Source organism: Panthera tigris, chromosome B2 (assembly GCF_018350195.1).
Source record: "Panthera tigris isolate Pti1 chromosome B2, P.tigris_Pti1_mat1.1, whole genome shotgun sequence".
NCBI classification, from domain to species: domain Eukaryota; kingdom Metazoa; phylum Chordata; class Mammalia; order Carnivora; family Felidae; genus Panthera; species Panthera tigris.
This window is the reverse complement of record NC_056664.1, coordinates 67,344,928-67,358,492: the sequence shown is the minus strand read 5'-3', so window position 1 is coordinate 67,358,492 and position 13,565 is coordinate 67,344,928. Positions and strand designations below refer to the sequence as shown.

General features: G+C 36.1%; 1 protein-coding gene across 3 annotated transcripts in view; it reads left to right on the top strand.

The window, feature by feature from the left end:
• The window catches only part of COL12A1 (collagen type XII alpha 1 chain), a 115,518-nt gene that overhangs the window by 7,848 nt on the left and 94,105 nt on the right, over window positions 1-13,565 (top strand). The window contains exons 3-10 of one of the 3 annotated variants that reach the window (XM_007090120.3): window positions 2,175-2,291; window positions 4,301-4,444; window positions 5,087-5,146; window positions 7,385-7,648; window positions 7,825-7,989; window positions 8,679-8,852; window positions 11,110-11,400; window positions 11,847-12,449. The exons of the other annotated variants lie outside the window; for them this stretch is intronic. Of the exons in view, the coding sequence (XP_007090182.2) occupies window positions 2,175-2,291; window positions 4,301-4,444; window positions 5,087-5,146; window positions 7,385-7,648; window positions 7,825-7,989; window positions 8,679-8,852; window positions 11,110-11,400; window positions 11,847-12,449 (1,818 nt within the window). The remainder of the gene's footprint in view (window positions 1-2,174; window positions 2,292-4,300; window positions 4,445-5,086; window positions 5,147-7,384; window positions 7,649-7,824; window positions 7,990-8,678; window positions 8,853-11,109; window positions 11,401-11,846; window positions 12,450-13,565) is intronic. 3 annotated transcript variants of the gene reach the window in all.

The window sequence follows — 13,565 nt, the reverse complement described above, 5'->3', positions numbered from 1 at the left end:
TGAAAGGTTTCACGTGTGATAAAAGTGGCAGGAAGAAGAGTGGAGTGGGCTCTCTGTCGTACACATGCTAGCCGGCCATTCTTTCGATTCCCAAGTACCACATCTGAGTTTCTATGAACACCTTAAAAACCTCTGAAATGTTAAAGACTTTTCCCAACAGTCAATTTTTCAGTTTTTCTGGAATCCTGGTCATTTGGAAATCAACAAGGTGGGCCGCTGCTGCCCTTCAGCAGTCTTAACCTAATGTCTGCTGCTTCAGGTCAATTTCCCTGCAAGGTTGGTGGTACTGTTTTTCCATGTACTGATTTTTTTTTAAAAGCATGCTCAGGCCAGTTGCGTCTGCCTTTGCATTAAATTTGTCCTGAGCCATTGCTACTGGAACAATATTTTATAATGATATTCTTAATACCTCTTGTTGTATTAACATTTGTTGCATGCTTGTTATACTAAGCGATGACTACAGCTAAACCTTGCAGTATGATTACAGACAGCAGAATGTTGAATAATTAAACCATGCATGTAGATTAATAGTCTAATCTCACTGCCTGTGTATGGATAGTAAGAAAATAACATTTATTCCATTGCTAGAGTATCCAATAAAAATAAAAAGCCATCACCTACAGTTGGAAGCAGCAGTTCATTAAAGCAAATGTTTGCTTATTTTGTTTTATTTCCATTAAAATGTGCTTTTAATATTACATAAATCCCTAACCCCAGTTAAATTCTATGACTCATGTCTCAAAGCTACTACTGTATTTCAATTGACCTCTATGAAAACCTAAAAGGAGATTGTAATCCTTCAAAACAGATGCAAAAATTCTGACTCACAAGGAATACTTTCAGACTTAAACACTTTAAGAAGAGTATGGCTGAAAGTCATCTTACTTTGTTGACCTCCCTCAAGAGTAGTAATTTATAATGCATTGACCATGCACTGACAGTGAGTCAGTACAATGCTGCATGATGAGGCATGAACATGGCAGAGAGAATATCATTATAAAATATTTCTGAAACGTCTTTGTGTAATGACTATTGTACATGGAGGCTTTCGTTTATTGTGGGAAACTAAAAGCAAGTCAACATTTCATTGACACATGCATGAAGCTATATAGTTCTGTATGTAAACTATTTCTTTCTGTACTTTTCAATTATTCCTGTCATTGACTTCTCCAAGTTTTTATGCACAGTCATGTCTTCAGATTGCTGATCCTTCTTCACTGTTTTCTTTAAGTTCTATAAATAAATGTCCATAAGTATACATTGATGTTGTCTTTTCATGATTAACCATTGTTTTGTAAAGGACCATACTGGCATTTTAACCTAAAATGCCACTTCTAGTATGGAGTATACCTGCTGCAAAGGAAAATAACAGTGTTGGTTTACACCTTGCAAACATACAGCGTAGTGGTGTAAACAGGCAGAATATTAGTTTTATAGACATCTGTATATTACTTTTTGTACATTTAAACATTATTAACATCCCTATTACTACTTTTGATTATTTGTCTATGAGAACATGAATATACATTTAAATGTATATTTCCTTGTGCAACATAACAGTGCTAAATTTCCCATGATCTCTCCCTTTCATTAAAATACATATTTCATCTCTGCACAGATTGAGATTTATCAACAAAAATTAATAACAAAACAATGATGCAGAGAATGGACAAAAAACATCATTGATTCTTTTCCACATTATGGAAAAAAAGTACTATGTCAATGTTCTAAATTAACTTCTATGGTTACAAGCAGGTTGTGATTTGGCATGCTTATTCAAAATGCACTCAGCATGTATTAGATTCCTTTAATTGTTATGTGAATTGTTTGCATATGTGGTTATTATATGTGATTTCATTGTACTTGTATGTACTTGTATCCAGATATGTTTCTATTTTGCTTGATTTTGCTGGCCATTCTTGGATGACCTAGCAACTCAAGAATCAAAAGTGTTTTGTGCTGTCTTCTGTAATATGTATACTCTCTGATGTTTTGTCATATCTTGTCAGCTTTTAATTTTATTCTTATCCAACAAGATATCTTCTATATTTGTTGGAAACAAATTTATGCAAAGACAATTTTAGTAAGCTTTGCTCGACACAATTCTTTATTGATTAAGTTGACCATTTTGTGACATTGGAAAATGTAATTGATATCAACTCTCTCTTTTGCAGTTGACCCACCTTCAGACTTGAATTTTAAAATAAAAGATGAAAATACTGTTCATATGTCATGGGCAAAACCAGCTGATCCAATTGTGGGTTACAGAATAACAGTGGACTCTACAACAGGTAAGTTTTGAAATGTTGGGGTTTTAAAAAGAGACATTAAAGGTGATATAATCCAGTCTTCTCTCCTCCTTGCATTTCATTATAAGAAAGCTGAAATTTAGAGAACCTTAAGGATTTAGCTAATGTCACCAGATATTTAGTGGACTCAGGTCTCCAAATTTCCAGCTTAGTACCCACTGTTATATTTTTGTAGTGTTGAGCTTTATTATATGGTTTGCTGTGCTAAGCTGTTGTTATTAAAAGAGTTACTTTTTTTTTTTACCTGACCAGAACATTGCTGCTAATCTTTGATTTTATAAAGTAGAATTCTCATTTCTTGATATTTTTCTTGAATTAGTATTTTTAACATTTAAATTATCAAGTGATGAAGTGAGTTCTTATGCCTTACCCAGTGTCTTATACATTTCAGTACACAGGAAACATTCTTCTAGAATAATGTTGAGCTACCATGATGGAAGATAAGAATTTACTTTGGCTAGGTGGATTCCGTAGATCCTAGACTCAGAGTCTTTAAACAACAAACAAAAAATCTTGTTTGGGTTGTTGTCAAGAGTTATCTTTAGTGTTCATGATGTTGCCCAACTGTGGAGAACTAGTCTCTATTGATTAACTTTTAGTTTTAACATGGCACGGAAAAATAACCATTGCCATTTGCACTGGCCGTGGTGGGAAGAAGTCTTGTCTGGCTGACAGTAGAGATGAATGATGTTGATATAATTTAAGTTTTCTGAAACTACTAGTGATTTTAAATGCTAATTTATCAAGGAATTGGAATTTTTTTTTAAATATGATGTGAGAACTTAAGGGGTCAAGAATTTACTTTTTCCATTTTGAATCTTTCTCCCCAAATATACTTGCAGTTAACTAATTCACTCATTCCACGGCAAAAAGTCCATTGAAAAACAGTCCTATCAGTTTCCATATGTTGGAAATTACTGACTCCTGTACTCCCCAAACTGGCACTGAGACCACCGAACCCAACAGAGCCCTGCTGGCTTGTCCTGTGGGGGCCCTGGTTGGTTCTGCACGTTCCACACAAAAACCAGGAATGTTTCTAAGGGTTCTATTTTACCTGTTACCTTTATTGATTATTTATCTTTTGATGAAAATTTAATATAATAAAAAAATCCTACCAGGCACTTAATGCCTAGGAACCATCGTTCCTGATTGAATAAAGAATGAACATAATCGGGGCGCCTGGGTGGCTCAGTCGGTTAAGCGTCCGACTTCGGCTCAGGTCATGATCTTGTTGTCCGTGAGTTCGAGCCCCGCGTAAGGCTCTGTGCTGACAGCCCAGAGCCTCGAGCCTGTTTCAGATTCTGTGTCTCCCTCTCTCTCTGACCCTCCCCCGTTCATGCTGTCTCTTCCTGTCTCAAAAATAAATAAATATTAAAAAAAAAAAGAATGAACATAATCTATATACGACTGTATATCCAGTACACTGTATTTTGAAATGTTTGATACCTGGTTAAGTCAATTCAGAAGACTATGGTTACCCATTAATGTATGCACCCATTTGAGTCCGGAGAATGCATTGCTTCCACACAGACTGCTTCCTACTACAGTTTAATTTTAACCTATAATGTCTTTGAGTTGATTTTCATCCCCTACTTGTCTTTCTTCATTCTCCTCCAACACATAATTTAAAATTAAAATTAATTTTTTTGTCTCATTTATGAAATAATTTTGTTATCTGCCATTAGCCCTAAAAAACAATGGGGGGTTTTGGTTTGATATTCTGGTATATCTTTATTCCAGAGGAATCCTTGAGTCCTCAAACAAATATTGAATATGATTATAATAAGTAAGGTCAATGCCAGCCCATTTATTACATTTCAAAGTTCTGGTTTTAGAAGACAGAAGAAGATGATGTGTGGGTGTTCTGAAAAAAAATGCATATATATTTAATTTTTTAGATTTTGAGTGTATCTGGGAATTATATTATATTGTGTCATGTTATATGTGAAAGATATTTTATTGCATTCATATTTTCCTTTCTATATTTCCAGATGGGCCTAGTAAAGAATTTACCCTTTCAGCTAGTACCACTGAAACTTTATTAAAAGACCTTATACCTGAAATAGAGTATGTGGTGACAATCACTTCATATAATGAAGTAGAAGAGAGTGTACCAGTTATAGGACAATTAACAAGTAAGCACACATACAAAGTACTTCTATCCTTTTTTATTATGCAGAAGATTTCTCCAACCTTCAGATTTAATCTGTTATGCAGAGTTACTTTGTATCAGTATTAGCTGTTCTTTCTATGATCGTAGTCATTAGTGGATGTTAATAATTCATTCCTGGTTTATAACCCTGGTCTCTGGAAGCAGCAGGAGTGTTATGAATGAAAACTATTAAAAACATTAAACTTTGCCAGGCAACAATGTTAATGTCTTTTTGAAGTACATCTAAAATCTCACTAAAAATAGTTTATTTGCAAGGCATTGCTTATTTGGCAGTATTCTTTGAGCAGCTGGGCATGGACCGTTGAGAGACAGCGGTGTAGCGGCGTGTGGGTGGCTCAGTCGGCTGCGTGTCCCGCTCTTGATTTCTGCTCAGGTCATGATCTCTCTCAGTTGATGAGATTGAACCCTCTCTCGGGCTCTGTGCTGACAGTGTGGAGTCAGCTTGGGATTCTCTCTCTCTCTCTGCCCCTCCTCCACTATCTCTTTTTCTCAAAAACAAATAAATAAACATTGAAAGACAGTGGTAGAAAACAACACATTTATTTTTTTAAGGAACTATTTGTAAGGGTTCATTTCTTTTTGTAATAATCAGGTTTTGATTCAGTTCAAACAGGTGGCCCAACAAAGCCAGGGGAGAAGAAACCTGGAAAACCAGAGATACAAAGTAAGTATTTCCTTAATGTTTTTGCTTGGATTTATAGAAGTCATGATGTAATATAAAGGAGATGTTCCAAATTATATACATAGTTTGATTTTATTCCTGTGCTAATTTCTATTGGTGTTATCTAGAACAAATACAGGCAACATAATAGTAATATATGACTAAATAGTTATATTACCTTACATTCTGGGTTTCTAGTCAATTTTTCATTCTAGTTACTAAATATTCATTTTACTGGGAGTGTTTTGAACTGGTGCGTGTCCACTTTTTTTTTTTTTTTTTGCAGGATTTTGGCAGTAGGTGAAAAACAAAGCTCATCACTGGACTTAACTCATTTCTCAAAGAGAAACTGATTGAAATAGGGATATAGGAGAAATATAAGGCTGGAACACAAGAGAGATGCCCTCATTGTGTTTGAAGAAATTCAGTTGCCATGAAAATACACTTCTCAATCTATGTATATGTTATGCTCATCTCTAGGGCATTTAGATGACTTTAACTGATGGCAGTGTAGCTATTTCCAGTGTCTGTGCACAACATCTTGGCAACATGTGGGTCTTGACATATCTAAAGAATAATTACACATTTTCCAGAGATGATGTTGGGGAGGTGGTGTCTGGGAATCAGTGGGGTGAGAAATTGGAATGGAGTCTTAAGCAGTTTGAAACAACTTCCCAGGTCATTCTGATACATTCTTTCACTACTAGCTCTATTATTATTCCGCCCCCACAAAGAATGCAGGAGGCAAGTTAGAGAAGAAAAAGGCATGAAAAACATTGTTTACAATTTTCTTTATAATATACAATTAGGAGCCCAACCCCAAACAAAATAAGGTACACAGTGATCCTTGGTGCGTTTGTAATCAAACAAAAGGAATTTTATTTAGTCTTGCTTTTGCAGTTCCTAGCTTCCTTTGTCTTCTATTGCTTTGTCTGACTTACTGGGATGGACCTTTAAGGAGTTTCTTGGACTCCTAATTTACCACCTTATAAAAGTTGGATTTATGACCCAGGATGACAATAAAAGGATTATGAATACAAAGTCCCCTTTATCTGTAATTTTTCCCTACAAATAATTGTTTATCATTCCTTCTGATGCCTAATAATCCAAGTGAAGTTTGTAGTATGTAGTTATAATGCTAATATTTTCTCTGAGCCATCAATATTTATTCTAAATCAAAGCATTATACCAAATATTGAGTATTCAGTAGACTTAAATGGGCCCATTAAATGGTGTGCAAAAATTATTTAGGCATGCAACTTGTATTTAGCTTGCAAAATTTTCCAGGACCCTTTCCTTCTCTTCCTAGCCAAATATTTCTTTTATTATCCACCAACTGACTGCAAGGACGAAAACATCTTCAGAAAACTCACTTAGTGTTGCCTTAAAAATACAGATTTTCATGAGAATCAGTTTGTTTCCCTTCTGACCACAAAGAAAAGAAAGATAGGATGTTTAGTTATAAAAGCCAATCATTGCATTTCAGTAATTTAAGGATGTAATGTGAATTTTTACTTTTGAATTGAAATGTGTTTTTCTACTCTTTGTTTTGTAAAAGTAGGTTTTAAGCTTCCAATTTAGATACACTGAAAATTAGGACAATAAGATATTTTGACTACCTTGCATAATATTTATGCTTGTTTTGACTTGTGTTAGACTCTGTTAACCCTCTAGACAAACCGACTGCAAACTTCAGACAATTACATTATAAAATGCAGAAGAATTTTAAAAGTTTTTCTCTTTTCTTCAACTTAACTGCATCTGTTTGAATAGGACAGCAGTTGTTTTGTATTTATTGCTAAATACCAAGGAATGAAGACACTGCTTACACTCGTTTTGTATGTCTCCCAGATGTTTTGTGTAATTTTTACTTGGAGAAAAGAGGAAGGATATCATTTATAAAAATAGATAAGTTGATAGCATAAATACTTCCGTCACATGCTCTTGGAGAGTAGGTCATATATCTATTTATCTTTTCTTGCACGATGTCTTATATAGTAATTTAGAGGCATATAGTTTCATAAATGCGTGTTAAATGAAAGCACTGAAAATGCTTCTGTATACGCAATTAAAACAGTTGATTCTTTTGTGCATGTCGGTTGTGGGTGAAGAACAATGTGAATTCATTCTGATCAACAAAATGATTTAAGGAGACAACAGTTTTTCAATGTTAGCTTGTAGTCTTTAACTATGAAGCGGGTTAATAATACATCAATTAAAAATATATCCAATGCATTTCAGAATGCTCTGTCAGTGCCTGGACTGATCTGGTGTTCCTCGTGGATGGCTCATGGAGTGTGGGAAGAAATAATTTTAAGTACATTTTAGACTTTATTGCTGCTCTTGTGTCCGCTTTTGACATCGGAGAAGAGAAGACAAGGGTTGGAGTTGTTCAGTACAGCTCTGATACCAGGACTGAATTTAACTTAAGTCAGTACTACCAAAGGGATGAGCTTCTTGCTGCAATTAAAAGAATTCCATACAAAGGTGGCAACACAATGACAGGTATGTTTTACGAAGTTCATTATTGTTTAAAAATAAGTGGAACACCTGTTTGGGAAAGAAATTAAGCATCACACAGTTATCATAGCTTAAATAAGTTTGAAGTTAACCACATAGTTTTTGACTTTGGCAAAATTGTGTAGTAAGAAGGGAACAAATATGTTTCTTTTTCACTTCAGGGGATGCCATTGATTACTTAATTAAAAATACTTTCACGGAATCTGCTGGAGCGAGAGTTGGCTTTCCTAAAGTGGCAATTATTATTACGGATGGCAAGTCCCAGGATGAAGTGGAAATTCCAGCAAGAGAGCTTCGGAGTATTGGGGTTGAAGTTTTCTCTTTGGGTAGGTCATGTTTGGCTGATTATTTTGACTTTAGAACTACTTCAATACTGCCTGCTTAGGAAGAGGAAAGGTTGATTCCTGAAGGAAGGATGCTATTACAAGTGTTTACTGCATTTTATAGTGTAGTGCTAAGCCAGGTTATCTTTCAGTAAAAATTCTGCTTATGTATTTCTCTCCTAGAACTCCCTCAGCCTATGCATTGTGAGGTGGTATTCATATATACATATATATATTTTTGCCAGCCCTCTGTTTTTCAAAGAACGCTGGGCCACTGATTCTAATAAAGATCCTCCTTGTATTATCATTAAGTGTTTCTTTTTTTTTTAAATGTGTTTCCTATATTATGTAATACTTGTGGAATTCAGAGGGTTCCAGCTCATTCAGGACTCTGGAAGAAGAAAGTATTATCTTTACAGATGGCAGGGACAAATGATGGCATGGTTGGGATGAGAGCCCACTCTGTTTCACTAACCATTCATTTTCCTCTTTGGCTGGCCACTTTATGTGAAATTATAAAATGCCTTTGTCATTTGAACAGTTGCACATTCGTTATGAAGCAAACCAATTCTGGTTTATGACTAAATAAGGATTTAAAAATGTCTTTACTTGTGAAGGACTGAGAAAGCAAAGAACTCCCCGAATTCAGCACATTTTTCTTTTCAATATATCCTTGTCCTTTTGTTTTTAAGGCATTAAAGCTGCAGATGCAAAAGAACTCAAACAAATCGCCTCCACGCCTTCATTAAACCATGTTTTCAACGTGGCCAACTTTGATGCAATTGTGGATATTCAGAATGAGATCATCTCTCAGGTGTGCTCAGGTGTTGATGAACAGCTTGGTGAATTGGTTAGTGGAGAGGAAGGTGAGTGAATTGTTCACTGTTCCCATGTGTTAGCCTTTTCCATTATTTGATGGCATTTGTAGCTTTATAGGAATTCTAAAGGTAGACATTTTTACTCAAACATATCTTCTAGTGATTCTCCAGTTGTATACTCCATGTGTATGGTTTTTCAGTAACTCAACTTCTTGATATTATTTGTATTGGCCCCCCTCCCCCAGTGGAGCATTAAATAAAAATATTTATATCATTATCAAGTTCTTAAAAAATCTTATTTGAACAAGTTTGACTTGCTCTTTTTGTCTAAGACCATTTTGTGCATGTTGAGCGTCTGCCCATAATTATGCTATTCAGGTACTTGCTTTCATTGTGTTACACTCTGATTTAAACATTGGCAGGCTTGGAAGACATGTATCTTAGCATTTGGCAACATCAACTAATAAGAACACTGTTAAATGTTCATGTTAAGTGGTGAAAAAAAGGGTTTTCTGTCATCATTCTCTGCATGTTTTCAAAACTTTTAAGAATATATCAAAGATCAGTCAGTTTGATCCTTCCACATCTGGAAAAAGTTCCCATTTTTATCAGTTATTGTTTCTAAATACATGGGAGAAGGAAAAGACATTTCAGAAGACATTTCATAAACATCCTTTTGGGCATTAGAAAGTCACAATTTCCATGATTGTTGTCCTCTTAGCCTGAGAATTGACAAGTGATTAAAGATAAGTTTAGAATAGCTACATCTTCAGTCATGTAAACTCTTTAATCTCCAAACCCCAAGTGTTTTGGCAATGTTCACTGGCCCCAATTCTATTTCAGAACCCCTTCTCATTACTTCATGGGCTCCAAATCTTCTTCGTTTTACTGCCTAATGTCTGATTCTTTTGATCTGTGCTATTACAAAATCAATCCCCTCACCCCACTTTTCCCTGATTAGCCTCTCTTTATGTAGTCTTTTCAATACTCTATTTTTTGAAATATCTGTTATTTATTTTTGGGAGAGCAAAAGATGGGGAGGGGCAGAGAGAGGAGAACAGAGGATCTGAAGAGGCTTCTGCGCTGACAGGCTGACAGCAGTGAGCTCCATGTGGGGCTAGAACTCACACACTTTGACCTGAGCCAAAGTCTGACCCTTAACCGTCTGAGCCACCCATGCACCTCTTAAATACTCTATTTCTTACCTGTTGTACACTGTCCACACTGCACGTGTGAGGGTAGACCAAATTTCTGTCCTGCCACTGTTTGAACTCTGCTTGTATGATGCGCAGGGCTGTATTCCAGGTGTTTACACTGTTCTTCAGGGCCTCTCGCTCTTGCTGGCTTAGCCCGTGACTTCTTTTCCCTATTCTGTCTCTGCATCACTCAAAAGTTTTGGCCAAACATCCAGATGGCACATCTGTTGCTTCTCCATGCCCCCCACTACTCAATTTTTAGACATCATTTTTATACATATGTATGCATATGGAGATATGATTGCCTTTTTGAGGAGGCCACGAGTAAACTGGTGCCTGTTTTATCATCCATTTCTTGCAGGCTGAGATTAAAATAAAAATTGGAACTGTACATTCTGGGAAGTTGATTACATTGACAAATGTAAAAGTGTGAAACTTTGATGTGAAATGTCTTCAAATACTTTGTTGTCTGTTACATACATGACTGTATAAGGATAGAAATGTTTTAGATGATTGATATTTCTTTGTCGATATACATGTTGTAAAATGTGTCACTCCTGGTGGCATTATGAATAGAGTTGAACGTTTTTTCTTAGCTTGAAACAAGTGGGAATAAAATTGTCTAAGATTATAAGAACTGTCATTTAAGAACTGCTGAATCCTTTATCTTTCTTTGCATATTATAAAGTATCTTTTAAAGATTACATTTTAATCTTTATAACATCATGAAAACAGAAAAAGAATTGAGCAAGTCATTGGTTGAGCAAATATTTATTGAGTGCCCACTTTGGTACCTAAGAATAAAGATGATGAGTAAAATACCAAAATTAGAATGGAAACCTTGGTCCTGGAGAAGAATCAGGCATCAGACATCTTTTTATTGATTTCTTCCAATGACTTTCTTTCCCCCTAATTTTCTCAGTTCCCTGATTAAAAATCAGGCACTGAGTCTTTTTTGGTTTGGATGTGTACAGGTGAAAGTGAAGACTTGGGATTGGGCAACTCTTCTTGATGCCTTCATGATTAATTTGACTTGGGAGGCTCAAATGTTCAAACCTATGGGTTGCATTGCACTGTTTTTAATCACTGTTCTACTTGTTACTTTTTAGTTATTGAACCTCCTTCAAATTTGATTGCCACGGAAGTGTCATCAAAATACATTAAACTAACTTGGAGTCCATCTCCTAGCCCAGTGACTGGCTATAAAGTCCTCCTTACACCAATGACCGTCGGAAGCCGACAGCACGCACTGAGTGTGGGGCCTCAGACCACCGCACTCAGTGTTCGTGACCTTTCAGCAGACACAGAATACCAGATCAGTGTTTCTGCCATGAAGGGACTGACATCCAGTGAACCCGTTTCAATAATGGAGAAGACTCAGCCCATGAAAGTTCAAGTGGGTAAGTTCATGGGTATATCACTGAGTTTGGAATAGGTGATGGTTCATTTGACAGTATGCCTTCCTGCATCGGGTTTAGTTTTAAACAAAATATTTACAATAGTTTTCTTTAAAAAATTAAAAAAAAATTTTTTTAAATGTTTATTTATTTTTGAGAGAGACAAAGACAGAAAGCAAGTGGGTTGGGGCAGAGGTAGAAGGAGGCACAGAATTTGAAGCAGGCTCCAGTCTCTGAGCTGTCAGCACAGAGCCTGACATGGGGCTTGAACTCATGAACCATGAGATCATGACCTGGGCGGAAGTCGGATGCTCAACCGACTGAGCCACCCAGGCACCCTGCAATAATTTTCTTTTAAATAAGCGTGCATACTGAGAAAACCAGATATCTGTATTTTAATGACTGATTTGTATTTGTTGAACTTTAATGGACTTTCTTTCTTCTTACAGAATGCTCACGTGGTGTGGATATAAAAGCCGATATTGTGTTTTTGGTTGATGGTTCTTATAGCATTGGGATTGCAAACTTCGTTAAAGTTAGAGCCTTTCTGGAAGTTCTTGTAAAAAGTTTCGAGATTTCACCAAATAGGGTACAGATAAGCCTTGTCCAGTACAGCCGGGATCCTCATACTGAGTTCACTTTGAAAAAATTCAACAAAGTTGAAGATATAATCGAAGCAATAAACACCTTCCCCTACAGAGGAGGATCTACAAACACTGGGAAAGCAATGACTTATGTCAGAGAGAAAATATTTGTGCCTAGCAAGGGTTCAAGAGGCAACGTACCAAAGGTCATGATTCTTATCACTGATGGGAAATCTTCAGATGCTTTCAGAGATCCTGCTATAAAACTAAGGAATTCCGATGTGGAAATCTTTGCAGTTGGTGTGAAGGATGCTGTTCGTTCAGAATTAGAAGCTATTGCCTCTCCTCCTGCTGAGACCCACGTGTTCACAGTGGAAGATTTTGATGCTTTTCAGAGAATATCTTTTGAACTCACACAGTCTATTTGCCTTAGAATTGAGCAAGAGTTGGCAGCTATAAAGAAAAAAGGTTAGTAGACTTTGTAGAGTCAAAGTTATCTGTTCATGAACAAAGCATTTGGTTATAAAATTGAGGATATATAATTGTGGATTGTTCTTTTCATGAGCTAGAAAAAGGAATTTTGCTGCCTTATAGAAATCTTTTGAGCTTAGTTTATTTAGCTCTGAGATAGGACTTTATTTTGGGTATGGATCATGTATTTATTGATGAAAAAGCTGTTTACCATGAGTCACGAGATATTTTCGATCCTAGATCCTTAAGCATGGCTGGTTACCAGCTTTATCACACTTATTTGTCATATTCAATTCAACAACCGCTAGTTGAGTGTCTACTATGTGCTAGATGGTGAACCAAGTCTTTTGAATCAAAGGTGACTAGAACAGAGTCCTGGATGTTTGAATTCTTCTTACGCATTCCCTTTCCTGGGACACTTTTAGGCATTATTCCTCAAGCAGGAATTCCCTACCTTCTTTTCTTCATCTGTTCAAATTATGTTTTTGAACATTCAGTTAAAAGTCCCATCTCTTTCATCAAGGCTTCCTTAACTGCTCTGGTGCTGAACACTTAGTATCACTTCCGGTCATTTGGCGTTCATAGGTACTGCTCTGTTTTGTTAATAACGTCACACTATCCTTCTTTCCAATTTGATTGTTCCCTGAGAACAGCAGTGTGCCTTAAATGTTGGCTTTTCCTATGACTCAGTTTAACGAATACTCTTTTGTTAGGAAAAGTCCCTTAATTATAATCTTGAAATATCTGTCTATCACCAGAAGTTAATATCCTATTGCCGAGGATGAATGGGAAAATACTGATGGTTTATTTTAGGTTTGTTACTGTTTAACTATTCCAGTTGTGGGCAGGACCATTTCATTACTGCTTTGTGTTTAGAAACTCAATTCAAATTCAATTTTATTTATTTATTTATTTATTTTTATTTTTTATTTTTAAAGTTTAGTTATTTTGAGAGAGAGAGAGAGAGAGTGCACACGTGAGTGCAGGAGGGGCAGAGAGAGAGAAGGGGAGAGACAATCTTATGCAGGCTCCAAGCTGTCAGCACAGAGCCTGATGTGGGGCTTGATCCCATGAACTGTGACACCATGACCTGAGCTGAAATCAAGAATCGGT